The 16,560-nt window shown below is 53.3% G+C and overlaps 8 protein-coding genes; 2 read left to right on the forward strand and 6 right to left on the reverse strand.

Annotated features, from left to right (window-relative positions):
* Positions 1-354: 354 nt before the first annotated feature.
* Positions 355-2,505, reverse strand: RCC_02082 (related to alpha-L-rhamnosidase A; the record flags this gene model as incomplete). XM_023767365.1 has 2 exons in its annotated part: positions 355-1,833; positions 1,894-2,505. The coding sequence occupies 2 exons, from the start codon at positions 2,503-2,505 to the stop codon at positions 355-357; spliced, it is 2,091 nt and encodes a 696-aa protein (XP_023623133.1).
* Positions 2,506-2,880: 375 nt separating this feature from the next.
* RCC_02083 (related to Putative unspecific racemase) lies at positions 2,881-3,720 on the forward strand (the record flags this gene model as incomplete). XM_023767366.1 has 2 exons in its annotated part: positions 2,881-2,991; positions 3,043-3,720. The coding sequence occupies 2 exons, from the start codon at positions 2,881-2,883 to the stop codon at positions 3,718-3,720; spliced, it is 789 nt and encodes a 262-aa protein (XP_023623134.1).
* A 206-nt stretch (positions 3,721-3,926) lies between these two features.
* Positions 3,927-5,122, reverse strand: RCC_02084 (uncharacterized protein; the record flags this gene model as incomplete). XM_023767367.1 has 2 exons in its annotated part: positions 3,927-4,602; positions 4,656-5,122. 2 exons carry the CDS (start codon positions 5,120-5,122, stop codon positions 3,927-3,929), a joined length of 1,143 nt encoding a protein of 380 aa, XP_023623135.1.
* A 3,299-nt stretch (positions 5,123-8,421) lies between these two features.
* On the reverse strand, positions 8,422-10,135 carry RCC_02085 (related to pre-mRNA splicing factor; the record flags this gene model as incomplete). XM_023767368.1 has 5 exons in its annotated part: positions 8,422-9,031; positions 9,081-9,169; positions 9,365-9,525; positions 9,694-9,822; positions 10,084-10,135. The coding sequence occupies 5 exons, from the start codon at positions 10,133-10,135 to the stop codon at positions 8,422-8,424; spliced, it is 1,041 nt and encodes a 346-aa protein (XP_023623136.1).
* A 437-nt stretch (positions 10,136-10,572) lies between these two features.
* RCC_02086 (probable flavoprotein-ubiquinone oxidoreductase) lies at positions 10,573-12,486 on the forward strand (the record flags this gene model as incomplete). Its single annotated transcript, XM_023767369.1, has 1 exon — positions 10,573-12,486. The coding sequence occupies one exon, from the start codon at positions 10,573-10,575 to the stop codon at positions 12,484-12,486; it is 1,914 nt and encodes a 637-aa protein (XP_023623137.1).
* Positions 12,487-13,100: 614 nt separating this feature from the next.
* Positions 13,101-13,547, reverse strand: RCC_02087 (uncharacterized protein; the record flags this gene model as incomplete). Its single annotated transcript, XM_023767370.1, has 1 exon — positions 13,101-13,547. One exon carries the CDS (start codon positions 13,545-13,547, stop codon positions 13,101-13,103), a length of 447 nt encoding a protein of 148 aa, XP_023623138.1.
* An 851-nt stretch (positions 13,548-14,398) lies between these two features.
* RCC_02088 (uncharacterized protein) lies at positions 14,399-15,219 on the reverse strand (the record flags this gene model as incomplete). XM_023767371.1 has 2 exons in its annotated part: positions 14,399-14,406; positions 14,463-15,219. The coding sequence occupies 2 exons, from the start codon at positions 15,217-15,219 to the stop codon at positions 14,399-14,401; spliced, it is 765 nt and encodes a 254-aa protein (XP_023623139.1).
* Positions 15,220-15,897: 678 nt separating this feature from the next.
* RCC_02089 (uncharacterized protein) lies at positions 15,898-16,503 on the reverse strand (the record flags this gene model as incomplete). Its single annotated transcript, XM_023767372.1, has 1 exon — positions 15,898-16,503. One exon carries the CDS (start codon positions 16,501-16,503, stop codon positions 15,898-15,900), a length of 606 nt encoding a protein of 201 aa, XP_023623140.1.
* Between the last annotated feature and the right edge of the window lie 57 nt (positions 16,504-16,560).

The following is a 16,560-nucleotide window of genomic DNA, read 5'->3' on the forward strand; positions in this document are numbered from 1 at the left end:
CAGTTGGGACAGATTGATCGTCCGATCAGGCATAATATTCGAGAGACAGTTCGTTCTGGGCTGCTAGGTGTGCCTTTGAGTGACCGACCAGATTTGCCATGGCTCTAGGGTTAGGGTTGGGGTAGTGGCATACGTCCAGAAGCGTGCATGATGAGCTTCCAATCAAGACTCAACCTCAGTGTTTGCTGTTAATCAACAATACTTAGAACCTACGTCGACACGCTTATGTGAGCGGTGAAATGTGCGACTTAGATCAATAATTGGTATATCGAATTCGAGTGATAACATCACACCCCTGGTCAATGTCTCGTCATTTGATCTTATACCAACCGGACAAAACCAGTCTGCTCACGACTACCATACGAGAGCCAAAATGGCAGCCATGAAAGCCCAGACCGATACCGTCTTCGAGAGATAACCACTCCCAGTGTACTGCTCTGGACTTCCATCACCAACGCCATTCCCAGCCAGCACGAGCGTCCACGTGCCTCCCTGTACGTCGCTCGCCATACCATCAACCAAAGCAACAGAACTCGCATTCGAGCTACGCAGCGTACCACGGACGCCAGGTAAGCTTACACTCCCCGAGGTACCCTCTGGCGTTGTGAACACAAAGGCGGTGATAGCGCCACTCTCTGAAGCATTGACCTGCGAAGCAAAGCTTCCCAGTGAAGTCTCAAAACCGGTATCCACCGAGGTGAGATTTCCAAGTCGAGGACTCAGCTCCCAAGTCTGGCCACCTGCGCTCAACAGATGGATGCCACCAATGTAGAACGTCAAGGTCGATGTTGGGCCAGTTGCCCACCCGTGAGCGTGACTGACGCGAGGATCGTTGGTGTAAGGAGCGTAGTGTAGCCTCCCATCGAAAGAGTAGCCCTCGATGAAGGTGGAGTTTGTCATCCTTGGGTCGTCGAGCATGAATCCCCATTGAAGACGGATTAAATCTATCGCGGTCTTGGGATTACCGGCGAGAAGATGGGCCTGCAGTTCGAACCCGGAGATGAAAGGTGACACGGCATCTCCCGCTTCAGGAGCGGGTGCTCCGTATGAGCCCCAGCGAGAGGCTAGGCCTTCGCTGATGCGAGAGTTCTTCTCCGGTGAGTCAGTGATATTGGAGAGTACAGCCCAACAATTCCCGTCCTGTGGCATGAGAGTTGTCGTTTCGTTGTCGTGAAAGAGCCCAGCAGTATCGTTCCACAACAGCCTGTTGGCAGAGTCTTTGATGCCTTCGGCTGCAGCTGTCCATGAGTCGAGAAGAGATCGGTCCTCGCCGACGACTTTCCCAAGCATTACTCCCTGATAGATTGWGTAGTACAAAATGCTATTAGCTTCGATGTTGTGGCCGCCCATTCCAAATCTGAGCCAGTCTGAGGGACTCGTTACGTTCATCATACCGCTCTCGTCAATGAAGGATAGCGAGAAGTTGAGGGCTTTCTTCCAAGCGGGCCACTTGTCCTCCAAATAAGGAAGGGCATCAGCGTAAAGGTAATAGTCGGCCACTCCGATCAGCGTGTAGAGATGGTAAGTCGCCGAGTAGATGTAACTGGGAAATGGAGTGCCCGCATATGGCAGCTGGCCTGTGAGTGGATTTTGGTTATTGAAGAGCGAGTCCAGAGAATTCCCCACAGAGATCATGTCGTTGTAGGAAACGGCAATGGCAGGAACTGCAATGGCCATATCTCCAGCCCAGACCAAACGATCACGTTTAGCCCCATCAGTTAAAGCGGATGTACCATTCGTTATGGTGGCATTGTTGTACCAAGTGTTTGGAGGAGTCAGATCGCCGGTCATGTTGGAGGTAATCTCACCGAAATGCACGAGCGAATCGCCGGTCTGTGGATCAATCTATCGCCGTGTCAGCGCTGTATCGACGGCCTGTATGTACATGCTTACGGTGCAAAGTTGGTTGGTATACGCCCCAGCATACCACACGCGATTGATGAGCTCGTCGTTGCAATGAAAGTAGCCAGTATAGTCTCGAAGTGTGTCGCCTGCATAGTGTGGCATTGCCGTGAAATGCACAGAGACCTGCTCCACATTGACATTACCTGTCGTGTTGTGGATGAGGCTGAGATACCTGAAGCCACCACGTTCGTGTTCCGGCGCAACAGTATAGTTGCCAGGACCTGATGGTGCGAACCACAAGATCTCATCTAGACCAGCATCCGCAGTAGCATCACTGCCCTCTCCACTGATCCAGAGTGAACTCTCCGTGTAGGCAAGGCCGATGTACTGGTTGCTATCGGTGCTACTGACTTGAAAGGTGACGATGCCACCGATGTTCTTTCCAAAGTCCAGCGTGACTGAAGATGAGTCTGTGAAGGTCGCACTGCCGACAGTGTTATGCAGAAGAACATCTGCGTTGTCGACTGTACCGTTGACTTTGTAGATCGAGGCAGGGAGAATGGTTCGCGAGGCGGGAGCTAGAATGTATTCTTCATATTGAGCGGCAGTTGACAACCCAGCGAAGAGCAATGCTCCTGCCGCAAGTACCGAAGATGCCATGATGTGCCTGAAGAGGGAATGCTGTGACAGAGGAAAGACGAAGGAGAGGCATTGCACCTTTTAAAGTACCTTGTTTGCAAGCAATGAACTTCGGCATTGGTCCATGGCGTGTTGCCCACGCGGATGGAAAACAATCACACGGCGACAGATGCTGCGAAGAGCGCGGCCGAACGACATGGAACCTTGTCGGCCATGTTGTTGATCAGGGCGATGTTGCTGGGGAAAAGACAACCACCCCTGCTGGCGCGATCAATTCCTGCGGGGAAAGCGGAGCTGTGGTGACCGACCGACTTTGATCTTGACATCTCGCTGCAAGATTGAACCGAAGCCAGCAAAAAAACCTCTCGGCAGTTGCAGTAGATCTTCCAACATCACATGTCTCAGCAGGACGAAGAGATGCGCGTGGATCCGAGCAGAGCCAAGGTTCTCGTTGAGAACCTCGAACAAGTGGCCAAGAGGATTGACTCTGTCAGAGGAGGTCGCAAGGTCCGTCAGCAACATGGCTCAATTTCGAACGGAGCTGATGGTCAATGGTAGGTCCGCCTCATCGCAGTCTCGAAGCTGAAGCCTGCAACCGATATCCTCGCACTACACCAAAGTCCGCTAAAGGTCGAGCACTTTGGAGAGAATTACTCACAAGAGTTGACGGAAAAGGCCGGCCTCCTACCGAGATCGATAAAATGGCATATGATTGGAGGCCTGCAGACCAACAAGTGCAAGCCATTGGCAGAGCAGGTTCCCAACCTCTTCTGCGTCAGCAGTGTGGATACTGCGAAGAAGGCGGACGCGCTTGAGAAAGGCAGAAGCGCACTTGCAGAGAAAGAGTCGCTGTCTGAGAAGCTGAGAGTTCTAGTACAGGTGAACACTTCAGGAGAGGAGAGCAAGAGTGGAGTCGAGCCAAAAGACGCACATGAACTGTGTCGACATGTGAAGGAGAAGTGTCCCAGCTTGCAGCTGGCGGGTTTGATGACAATTGGTGCCATCGCAAGAAGTCAACAGTCTTCGTCCCCGGACGCAGAGAACGAGGACTTCGTAGCACTAAGAGAGACGCGAGACAAGGTCGCAGGGGAGCTGGGAATGGACGCATCGGAGCTCGAGCTCAGCATGGGCATGAGCCAGGATTTTGAGGCCGCCATATCACAAGGCAGCGATGAAGTCCGGGTGGGTACGACCATCTTTGGAGAGAGACCTGCAAAGAAGGATGCAGTAGTATAAGCGGCAAGTCACCAACGTGCAGGTGTGCCGTCCAGGACAAAGTCAATGAGCAACACACTTTCGTCCCAAGCAACGAATCGAGTACAATGGCAACAAGKATACCACATCTACAGCAAAGTGAGACGACGAGACGAAGTGGGAAGATACTCTAGTTGTATTCCTCAAAATTGTATGGTACACGTTTAGCCGAGTTCAGCTAACACCAGTCAAGTGAACTCCTGAACGCCTTGCTTTGCATCCCCGTCGTCCATGGTTTGATCCTCAGTGACCTGTTTCCTTAACGCCAAATTGATCCTGTTTGCATGTGACTGCTGCGTCACTCGCTTCACCCCTGCCCTCGAACTTGCATCAAATGACCGTCGCTCAAGCGCGCGAGCGCCATCCTGTGGYGCGCGCAGGCCCGTCGCCGTATTACACAGCGCCAGACGCCTGGGCGTCGACCGCAAGGGAAGCGGAGTCATTGATGAGGTCCTCGAACGAGAAGGGAAGCGGAGCTGTGAGGCTTCCATCATGCGCGCCATTCGAAAAGGCGAAAGTGTCCATATGGTCAACATGATAGCCTGGCAGCAAATCTGCCATTGAAAATTCGCCAAATGGCTGGTCCACCACGCAAGGTGATTCAAAGTCGTGCTGCTGCTCAAGCGGCGGGACCGACACTGCAGGTCGCACAACATTGCTGCAGAATGTTGTGTCGGGTCGAGCGGCGAGAGCAGAGATGACTTTGAATCGAGGTTGTCGAAGGCGGGTGGCAGAGATGTGATAGGGAAGGAGTGGTCCTGTGGTTCTTGTTTGATGGAGTCGTATTGGAATATGCTGTCGGCCGGTGAGGGCGGAGACATGGCGTCGTGTGTGAGCGAGGGTGCTGGCGTATCGGCCTCGGGGCTGTTGGTCCGTTAGCTTGTAAGGAGGAAGTAGGAGCACCACGATGAGCATACCTGTCGCTCTGCACGTGTATCTCGGGCAGGACAATGTTGCTCGGAAGTGGTCCATGGAGCTTTCTGTAGGCATCGAGCTCGGCGGTGACGCGTGCGAGTGCGACGGCAAGACCTTCGGTCTCTGCACGCTTGCGCTCGCGAGAGTTGTGCGCAGCCGCGCGGTTCCGCTTGATGCGTTCGATGCGGCGCTGCTCCTTCTCATCATCCGTCTTGGCCCGCTTGCGCGGCGGCAAAGCCGTCTTTGGCTCTGGCAGCTCTTGACCCCATGACTTCCGCTTCTTTGCTTGACGAGATTGAACAATGACAGGCGGAGGCGAGGATTGTGATGTTGAGCCACCTTCGTCAAAAGCGGAGGGTTCCGGACTCGTTGACTGTGCCGTGTCGAGGTCTCCCAGGCGGAGAAATTGTGAGTGTGGGGAAGACATATCAATGTGGTCAAGTGTTATTGTTGGTGAAATGGTCTCCATGATGGGCGGTCTGCAGAGGTGTCTTCTGCATATGCATGGGGGAAAGGGTAAGGACAGCTGGCGTCTGGGGATGAGTCGAAGATGCGGGAGAGGCAGCGGCTTTGTAGTTGGAACGTGGCTTCATCAAGGGGCTAAATTAAACTAGGGTCACAATAACGTGTGGGGCTGAGTGTCCAGGATCGCACGGATCGGCGCTTTTGAGACGCTTGGATTCTGGAACCTTCCCCCCGGGCCTTCAAAGTGAACCCCATTCCGCTCCCCTGGTTTGACGGCCGCTTGCTTCCGCCCACGATTCTTCCTCGTTTCAGGCGGACGCAGGCCAAAGGGAWGCCTGGTCCTTTCTTGAGAAGCCGCAAAACCTGACCTTTCCCGACGCTCATCACAGAGACTGTGACTGCCTCGCATCCTGCTTGCGCCCGGTCCAACCTTGAGCCGCGAGGYCCACCACAGCTCGTGAAATGGTGAGATCCACCACGAGCGAAGGAAGGGCGCTCCGCCGCTCGTGCAAGGATTGGGGCTTACGATGCTGAATATAGCGCAGCATCGAAAAGGCGATTCGTATTCTTCGCCTTCTTATAAGTTACCCAACAATTTCTCCTGATGGATACTTGAATGGCAGCATCATCATCTTCATGTCCAACCTCATCCATGGCGTTCATGTTCACAGGGTCCGGAGCGGAGGACGGGAGAGAGTGCAAACCCAACGCTGCAGGATTCGGTCACCGAACAGTCTAACTCCTTGCATCCTTCCTGCAGGACTGCATGCCCTAGAATAATACCTAATATGTGGAGCTGGTCATCCTGCTGCCATCATCATACCACCATCGGCTGCGATGTGATGTTCTTGCCAACAAGTCTAGGCTGATCCTACGAGTTGGATTACTTGCTAGCCGTCCTCCGTCCTCCGTCCAAACCGGATCGTCGCCCGTTTCCAACACATTCATCGAATTATTGCATTGTTGGCTTCATCTCGCTCTGTGCGCATGTGGCTTACCACAACTTCCAAATTGCCGTTCGTTCTAGGCGGTCCGTGTCTGCACGTGCGACGCAACAAACCGAGAACATTAACACATTCAAGCCAGCCCATACAGATGCGTACCATCATGCATTCTGTCATTGAGCCAGTCGGAGTTGAACGGCACATGTCCATTCAATGTTTCAGCTTGCGTACCACGTTTGACGCTCGTCGGGGAAATTCGTCCGCTGGAACTAGAGATACCAACATCCAACGTGACACAATCGACCTCGTCAACGTCGGGGCCGAGTGACAGTTTCTGTTTGGTGTGGTCCAACAGAGACACCTGAGAGGTAAGCGTCGCAAGCGGAACTCCTCCTCATGATGTGCGATGCTTCTTACTCGCTCATTCTACGCGCAATGCCCATTCCGCCTACCCTTGGAAAGTTGGTGGTGTCATGGAACGCTGGTATGGTGATGATATCCTGCTCCGTCGTTCCCGACGTGCTTACTACTGCCATCACCTGCTCTCAAGATCATCCCGAGCCTCAACGCGGCAAAGGGATGTTCCCTGGGATCGTCAAGATGGAACGCACAAGCGAGGTCGTGCCACACCTTGTCGCTGTCAAGATCTGAACCCGAAGCGTTTCAACAATCATTTCACTCTTTATCAAGCAACAGAATTCTGGTGACACACGTTCTCATCATGGAACACTCAATGGTTAGTAAGAGAAGCATCCTTTCTATAGCTAAGATGATGCAAGCTGCATTCATATACCTTGCTCGGCCTTTTCTCCTTCCGGCCCTTCTTTGTCAAGCTACAAGGATATACCATCTTTGATCAATAATATGAAGTGTTCGTGACACCACGCACCATCCATAGAATTGCGAGCGAGAGAATTGCCCTACTATGCGCCGCCAGATACCTCTGTTGCATAAAAAGCCGAGCTGTTGCTAGACATTGGCGAAGGCTCACKCGAGAGGACGTCACATATGGTATTTGGAGACCAGGCATCAACATATCGAGCAATCAAAGCCGATGCTGTCGTCGCCAAGATACCAGATCAGCAGTGTGCAGCCTCGACCTCGCTACTTCCAAGGAAGAAGTAGGCAGCCGTGTAGAATGCATTACTTCATGAGACCGTTCCAAACAGGTGCCGCGGGCAGCAGATTTTCTCTCCATAACCTACCACCAGTAGATAGAATGTCAGAGCTTAAAGTCCAAACCGTCATTCCACACCCCGAATCAACACTTTGCCATCCCTCCACTTCAGCTCTACCACCTCTCTCAGCCCTCCCGTTAGAAGTCCGAGAATACATCCAAACCTCCCTCACAATCTCTCTGGATGTGTCCACCTCAGACGCCATAGCAATCTCCGCCAACTGGTAAACCGATACAGATCACGATCTCTGCACCTTCCCACCTTCCCACCTTCCGACGTCTTCGAAATCTTCGATAGAGACAATGGCTGGACAATTTCTAAAAGCATCAGACCTTTGGTTCTTCGGGAGCAGATCCGAGAGACGGTAATGAAACAACGTATTTGCAGTTGGGAGTTGTCCAGCGCTGCATAACGCGATCCGCTAGTACTGACAAAAGGTATGCGGAGTCTTCTCCTTGTCTGTTACTCTTGCTGGCCTGGATCTCGCCCCAGGCTTTGAAGTTTTCTTCGAAGAGCGTCTTCATTCGCGCCATATCTTTGCTTGCCTGTCCATTCTCATTGGTCACAGGGATTTGCGTAATGCGGATCTGTGTGGTATCGCAGCAGACAATTACCAGTCCTGGCTGTTGAATCCCCCAGCGTCGGCGAAAGGTGAAGCGGCAAGGGCGGAAGGGGAACTAAGTACAAGACGCATCGGACTCTGCGCTGCGTTGAACGAAGAGACGACAGCAGAAAGCGATCGGTATATTACCTAATCCATTTCCATTTGCATAGTAGTAGTACTACACATTTCATTCTAGCAATCAATCACTTGTATGCAACGCCCTCGTCCTGTTCCAAGTCATTGCGGAGTAGGACCAGGCGCCAGCATCCCGTGATCGATAAAGGAACAGATGTGTACTCGCACAGCACATAACATGCAGTAACATTAATAGAAGCATCCACACTCATCGCTTTTCCCGAACACCAGCATTGTATAGCGCCGAAGACTCGTGGAGGTGGACATTCCGGGGGCCGTGGTCTGCCTCGCTTAGTGCATCTGTTCGCCATCCCTTGCTTGCTCAAACGCCTAGCCTAGCCTCGCCTACCAATTCCGTTCGAGTGGGCTTGGTGATGCACGCTGAGCGCTTGATTCTGGTAAAATGTTTAGTACTCATCGCCGTCTAGGAGATGATAATTGTTCACCAATAAGGCCGCGGCTCTTCGTAAGAACGCTCGTATCGACCGCCGTCACGGCGTGGCGGCGGCGGGCTCGCTGGGCGTCCACCGTAAGGCGCACGTGCGTGACCGTTGGTGTAGGGCTCGGGTTCGTATCCTCCGCGGCGTGGAGGGGGTGGGCCGCCGTAGCGATCGTCAGCTGGGGGACCGCCGTAGGAACCGCCACCGCGAGGTGGGTAGTCGTCGACTGGAGGGCGTCCGCCACGAACGTAGCGGTCATCTGGGCGGTCATCGTAGTATCCGCCGCGTGGTGGAGGAGTGCGACGGCGGTAGTCATCGCGGCGTGGACTGTACCCGCGTGGTGGTCCGCGGCGGTCGTAGTAGTCGTCAGGTGGAGGTCCTCCGTAGCCGCCACGGCCACGGTAGCCTCCAGGAGAGCGAGAGCGGTAGCGCTCGCGCGGGCGTGGGATCTCGGATTGAGGCTGACGAATGCGGTTAGTACGACCCGTGTAGAAGGGAATGCGACGACGTACATCAGAGATGCAGCGAACAGTAGCGCCCTTGAACTCGTTGTTATCGAGCTTCTCAACAGCGCTGGCCAAATCGGCTGCGGTCTCGTACTCGACAAAGCTTCTGCAAGGCATTAGTAGAGCCCCTTCACGCAGGCTAGGCGATGTCATACCCCTTGCCGTTGCCGCTTCCATCGCGCTCGCGGCCGACTTCGCTGTAGACGACGTCAAGTCCAGACTGGCGGGCAAAGTCCTTCAGGTCCTATAATCCGCAAAGTAAGTCCAAGCCGTTCCCAAGAATCGTGGCAGGTGATTTCCGCATGCCGAGTCGGATCGGGGTGAGAAAGCAAGAGCGGATGGCATAGCCAAAACAGGGCAGTAATGGCAGATGAAGAGGAGGCGACTCCGGCATGTGTCATGGCCAGGAACGAAGTGTGAGAGGGAGGATGTTGCTAACCTGCCAGCTGGTCTCGAAAGGGAGGCCAGTTATGGTCATCCGGTGAACGGTGCGGCGTGGACGAGGAGCCTGGCGTGGCTGATGCTCGAAGCCATCGCGAGGACGGGTGCTGCCACGTGCGAACTGGACAACGAGGCGCTCACCCATGAACTCGGAACCGTCTAGCCAGCGATAAATGTCAGCGATCGAGAGCATTACCACGAGTGGGAAACTTTGTGGCCCGCATGCGACTCGGTAGAGTGCCTCACAGGAGGGTGAACGTACGGAAGGCTACAGGGATATTAGTTAGCGAGCTGCGGCCACAAGTTTCATGCAAAGTGGGTACATACCAGGGACGACGTCACGCGCATCCATGGCGTCCTTGTACTCGATGAAGCCGAAGCCATTCATGAGCTTGATCTCGGTAATCTCGCCGGTGCCATGGGTGTTGAAGTGGTTCTCAACATCGGCCTTGGTAGCTGCAGCACAGGTCCGGGTCAGCGATGCCAGGTGTGGAAGGTTAGCCAGAGGCCGAATAGCGCGCCAGCTCCTGCTCCGGATCACCACGAAGGATGTGAGGACGCGCATGTATGCAGATGCATATGCAGATACAGGAAAGTACAGCACGGCGGAAGGATGCCCGAGTCACTGGAGCTAGAGCACCGATGGCCAGTCCTTCCTCCCAAGGCGCACAGCCGTCGTGCGTTATCCGGCCAGCGGCCACTGGGGAGAGAGCATACCGGTACGTGGCAAGTTGCCCAGGTAGAGCCTGGTATTGCTGACTTCAGACATTGTGGGTGGTGGTCTTGCGGGCGACCTGGTGGAAGGTGGAATCCGGTTGCGGATCGGGTCTCTTGTGTGCAGTGCGCGCCCTTGGTATATGGCAATGTGGTGGAGATGCGCACGCGATGAAAATACCGCGTTGGGGAGACTGGTGGATGCGCTGTTGATACAGTCGCGAGTGGTGTTGGGCGAAGGGTCAGGAAGTGAGGCGGCGATGAAAGAACGTCGACGCACGGAACCCTCTTGGCCGGGAATCACGATCCGCTCTCCGCCAATCACAAATCGCCGTACGGCCTTACCTCACAACGACCTCCAATAACCGAGCTCTTGTGCTCTCTGCGCCGAGCTGGTAGGTATACATTCTCTCTCTGTATACAAGGCGACTCTGTTGCATTCTCGCTGCCCCCGATTTTGCACTGGTTGGCTGCCTCACTCTAATATCCAGAATGGCCACCACCAGCATTTCCCGGGCAGCCGGTCGAAGGGTTCGCATGCAGCTGCAGGAGCTGTCGCCGCCATTGCCACTACCGCTTTCTCGAATACGATTTGCAGCCACGTTCAGCACAACCTCGCGACCATTCCTCCGAGCATACAAGCCGGCGGCGATCACAGCAGGCCAGAGACGTGCCCTTTCTAGTACCTCACGTAGGAAGTTTGCCACTGTAGAAGACCACCTCGATCCCTTGAAGCAAGAGCGCGAATCAGACGAAGTCGACGTCTGTATTGTGGGTGGCGGGCCAGCGGGACTGAGTGCTGCCATARAGCTCAAGCAGCTGGCCAACGATGCCGGAAACGAGGACTTTCGTGTGCTTCTTCTGGAGAAGGCCGGCGAGCTGGGAGACCATATTGTCTCTGGCAATGTGATTGAGCCATCGGCTTTGGACGAGCTCCTTCCCGACTGGCGGTCAGAGGACAACCCCAATCGGTTTGAGAACATGACGGCTGTCACCAAGGACAAGATGCGGTTCCTCACAAAGACGAGCGCTATCCCATTACCTGCGCCACCGCAGATGAACAACCATGGCAATTTCATCATTAGTTTGAACGAGTTGACCAAGTGGTTGGGCGAGAGGGCAGAGGAGATTGGAGTGGAGATATATCCAGGATTTGCGGCTTCGGAAGTCTTGTATACAAATGAAGGAGCAGTCAGAGGTGTCGCCACCAACGATCTGGGTATTGCTCGGGACGGAACACCCAAGGACTCGTTTGAGCGTGGCATGGAGTTTCATGCAAGGTGCACGCTGCTCGCTGAGGGTTGCCACGGTAGCTTGACAAAGCAGGTGATTAAAAAGTACGATCTACGGAGGCATAGTGCACCGCAGACGTATGGACTTGGAATCAAAGAGGTCTGGGAGATTGATCCTGCAAAGTTCGAGAAGGGTCTTGTTGCACACTCTATGAGCTATCCATTACCAGCGGACACATATGGCGGAGGCTGGATGTACCACTTCGGCGAGAACATGGTCTCCATCGGGCTTGTAGTCGGCCTGGACTACCCCAACCCATGGATGGCACCATACCAAGAGTTCCAAAAGATGAAGCACCACCCGTTCTACAAGCAGTATCTTGAAGGTGGCAAATGTATCTCTTACGGAGCACGAACGCTAAACGAAGGAGGCTTCCAGAGCATACCCAAATGTGCCTTTCCAGGAGGAGCTCTCATTGGTGATACCGCTGGTTTCCTCAACGTCCCCAAGATCAAAGGCACTCACACAGCTATGCGATCCGGTATGCTCGCCGCCGAGGCAGCCTTCTCTGCTCTAACAGAAAGCACCGACGACAAAGGCGACATCTTCCTGTTTGATTATGAAGACAAGCTCCGCAAGAGCAGCATCTGGAAAGAGCTCAAACAAGTCCGCAACATGCGTCCCAGCTTCCACACCGCTCTCGGTCTCTATGGTGGAATTCTTTACTCTGGTCTAGAAGCTTTCGTCTTCCGTGGAAAGATGCCTTGGACCCTCAAACACGGCAAGCCTGACCACGCCGCCACGAAGACCGCATACCAATGCAAGAAGATCGAGTACCCGAAGCCCGACAACAAGATCTCCTTTGACATTTTGACCTCCGTCTCCCGAACCGGTACCAACCACGAAGAGGACCAGCCTTGTCATTTGCAGGTCAAGGACTGGGACAATCATGCCGAAGCTGCGTACCCAAAATACAAGGGTATTGAGAACCGCTTCTGTCCTGCGGGCGTGTACGAGTATGTAGAAGATGAGAGCAAGGACTTGGGCGTGAGATTCCAGATCAACTCGCAGAACTGCGTGCATTGCAAGACTTGCGATATCAAGGTACCCGGGCAGGACATCAATTGGCAGACACCGCAGGGTGGAGAAGGTCCAAAGTATGTCATGACTTGATTGAGGGCATTATGAGAAAGAGGGAAAAGCAACAGCGGATGAGTTTTGCAGAGCGTGAAGCCAGATTGCCACGCGAGCGTTGTACATATCCTCCAATTTGAAGTTGGTGGCAGCTCCTCTTCCTATTCGGGTTCCTCACTCCTGCGTCTGTGACGGTCCGGTGCATCTTCTATTGCACTCCGCTCTCATCATATTTCAGCCAGATCGATTGGCGCTTTCGCGCGCCGATCCCCGTTTCTAGCACCAAAGAGTTTCCGTGCTGACTCTCGCAATAGCTTTTTGACGCCTGCCAGCTTCGATTCGGTGTTTTCGCAATGCCTGAGCACTGTGTTCAAGGACACCGTTCCATGGGTCGAGGACTTTACCTAACCACCTGCGAAAACCATCAATGACCATGRCAAGAAGAGGCAACATCAGACTCCCGATCTATCACCTACCTAGCATGTCTGGGTTCCGGGCAATCAATTGGACTTTACCTCTCGAATTGCCATTACATACGCTAGCCTTGATTTCGACCATGGGTGGAGGTCCTGTTTCCTTGAAGCCGCGCTGTGTGGGCTAGTTTCTGCATACTCATCTTTCAATCGCACTGTCTAGGCGCTTCTCTGCGAAATCTACCTCTGCACGGAAAATTTCGATCTCAACGCTCGCCAGTCTTCATTTACGCTCCCTTGAAATCCAAGAACATTAAACCGAATGACCGTCAACAGCTCGCGATGGGGTTTGTTAAGCTTCAACAGCCACAGACCGATCAAGTTGTAGGCTTTGTCGAGGAAGTCATGATAATCTTTAGTTGGGAACTCCGTCGATGGAACGTAATGAATGATTCCCGCCTTGTAAAACTTTCTCGCGAAATTCTCCCGGGTCTTACGGTCGATTTGAAGACCGAGTGGTGGCTTWTAGTTGCAGTCGATTTTAATGAAGCGGTCTGGTAGTTCGGAGGCGATCAACATGTCCTTGATCTCATCTTGTAATTCTTGCGGCAAGTTCTGGATGCGCTCGTCCAGTCCTGCTGGGGTGAGGCCGGGAGCACCCGTGGTGGTGGAGGTTGGCGTTGTCATGATTGCGGGAATTTGAAGGCGTGAAGTCAGAGTCGCTTACGGAGATACACAAACAGGGAATGCGGCGACCGCGCAATCTCGAGCAGTGCACTGCGGTTTCCAGGAGATCAATAGCCTCTCTTGCGGCGCCGTGCAGCTTGTGCTGGTGGAGACGTGAAAGTATAAGGTGATACGGGGTCGTCGTATCGTCAGCCTCGTACCGTACTTCAAATGGTTATGTTGTAAGGGTTTGTTGGGAGAACAGTGACTTGTGTTGTCGATGGTAGAGGGTTAGTAGGGCTTTGACGCTAAAGTTAGTGGCTTTTCGCCAAGATCATCACATGAATACAAAAAAAAGACCGGGATGTGGGACGACTTTGGTACTTGCGACAATTACAGTTTGCTCTTCAAAAACGCCACTGATAACACGTAGATGCACCTACAAGTCACTTGTAGATGTCATGACTTCCATGGGACGACCCTAGCCACAGATTTACATGGCAAGGAGGAACTGAAAAGACTTGCCCACGAGCTGGAATGCCACCCCGACGCTATGCAAGGATGCGGATCTGGAGTCTGACGATGGAAACTGTTCGCGCTTGGATCGTCTGCGTGTAAAGTATGCTCATATCGGCGACGAGCAGATCATGCATAGACTGAGGTGCTCAGTCGTCCAACTCGGTCCCGTATGGCCGAGACTTCTTCAGCCTTTTCTACGTGGAGAATAATCTGCAGCCACGGTCCTGATTTCATTCGCTGCTGTTGCATCTGTGACTTCGAGCGCCGTATTGTGTTATACAGCCTCAAGTGTGCTTCCAATAGAACTGACCACGTGAATCCACTGCGTTAAGATTCAAGCCACTGCGACTCGTTTAGAGAGCTTGAAGAGTGTTTTAGTAGATGTCCAACATCGAAAAACACAAGCGTGCGACTTACCGGATTCTGATTCATCGTGGACGAGCACCTCCTCCATGATTCCAACGTCATTCCTCGCCACGCCCTTCAAAGCGGAGACGCTTTGCTTGAGAAAGGCATTGCCAATCGCGATGTTGAACTTCAGTCGCGCTCCGAATGCCTCAATTGCGAGCACAAAGATCACATGTCTCCAGCCATCATTGCAGAGCATCGTGGTTCGAGGGGCTTGAGTGACATCGATCTGCAGGGTTTGCAGGAGCTCAATGTGTGACTTTTCCAATGTGCCAAGCCAGCGGATCACAACATCACACGCCTCCTTCATAGGTTCGGCGAGGCCCCACACCAGGCACGGGATCGGCGCCGGCTTAGCCATCGTGACAGCATCGTGGTAGGCGCCAGACTTGTAGTACTCCATCGCGAACCTCTCGCGGCTTGCGCGATCGATCTGTAAGCCTAGAGGGGGCTTATAGGTACGGTCGAGAACGATGAGGCCGTCGGGCAATCCCGACATGATCAGTGTCTCCTTGATGTCATCCTGAAGTTCCTGCGGTAGGCTCTGCACTCTCTTGTCGAGCTCTTCGACGGCGAGCTGGTCGGGCAGCGGAGTGGTAGTCATGACCTTGAGGGCCTTGGTAGCTTCGGATGTTGAGAGAGTGGGGTCGCCGGTTATGGTCTCGAGATCCTCACCGGTGGTGACGGTGAGCTTCTTCATTGTACTGAGTATGCGACTGATGGAATTCCCAAGGTGCTCGCCAGTGATCATGTCGGAATCGGCCATGATGTTGAGCGGATATCGATGTGCTCTGATGCGTTATTTGCACGAGATGGAAGCTTGATGATTGTTTCGATGACAGACTGGACAGTGCTTGTAACCGAACTGATGTGCTACTGCACCGAGATGCGGCAGGTGCAAACGCGGTGGAAAGGACACTTCCAGAATCAAGTCTGTTTGCTGCAAACAAACGAAGGGCCCGACAAAACAGCGAATTCAGTGGATCACCGCCCGCCAGATTCACTGTGTCACATGAAGAGATGTTAGACTGGCGGGGATGCTAGGCGACAGTGACAGTTGTAACAAGAGTAGAACAAGCGCGGCTGAAATTCAGAATCGCTGGGATGATAGAATTGCTTTCTTCAGAAGATGATAATCTGAAAATCAAGTGACTGCATGTCAAGCATCCGATCCTTCCTCATTTCACGAGGGGACAATTGTCGTAAAACATAAGCTGTTGCCCATTGTCCGACTGTACATCCTCGATGACCTTCCTGGGTCCATTCCCGCTATATCGACCTACGCTTCATTTCATTTGCTCGCTTTGCACAGCACTCGCTGATTGCGCAGCTACTCCGTGGTTCAATCATTGACCGCAGGCCCAAGCAAATTCCACCCCTGGTGATGTCTTCACCTAATGTTGGCATGCCATTTTCGAAAGTCTGCAGGTTGACCGCTGATTGATCATTCTTCAATAGGCTCGCGGAATAGGTCGACTCCGTGGGTTTCATCGGATAGCAACGCCTCGTCCATTTGAATGGCAACGATGCCATGCCCGAGCAGATGGATCCAGACACGTGATGTGAGTGCGGACCACGCCAGATTACATTCATCGGAAATATGCTTCGGAAACCAAGTGATCCCAGTGACCCTGCATCTCATTTCACCAACGTCGAATCGAAGGGTTGCGATGTGCTGGATATGTAACGTGCTTAAGGTCCATAGCCAACGCCGCATTTTTTCGTATGCGTGGTCGAGGGACTCGGCTGGCGAGTAAACTTCTGGATCATACTCAACCACACGATGGCTTAAGAGCCGGTAGAACTCCTTAGCGAACTTCTCGCGGCTCTTATGGTCGATTTGTAGTCCGAGTGGTGGCTTGTAGCTATCGTCGATGTTGACGTAGCTCGAGGGCATTCCATCATCAATGACCAGCTCCTTGATCCAATCCTGGAGTTCCTGTGGCAGATTCTGAATCCGATCGTTGAGTTCCTCGGTTGTGGTAGAGCTTGATGCAGTCATGGTGTTGTCGAGGTCGATGTGATTCGCGGTAATCGAGTTGTTGGCCATGGTGCCGATGAGGTCGGATGCTGTGCGTGATGACGTATGGTCTTGTTGCTGCTGCAC

The sequence above is a fragment of the Ramularia collo-cygni genome, assembly GCF_900074925.1.
Source record: "Ramularia collo-cygni strain URUG2 genome assembly, contig: RCC_scaffold02, whole genome shotgun sequence".
NCBI classification, from domain to species: domain Eukaryota; kingdom Fungi; phylum Ascomycota; class Dothideomycetes; order Mycosphaerellales; family Mycosphaerellaceae; genus Ramularia; species Ramularia collo-cygni.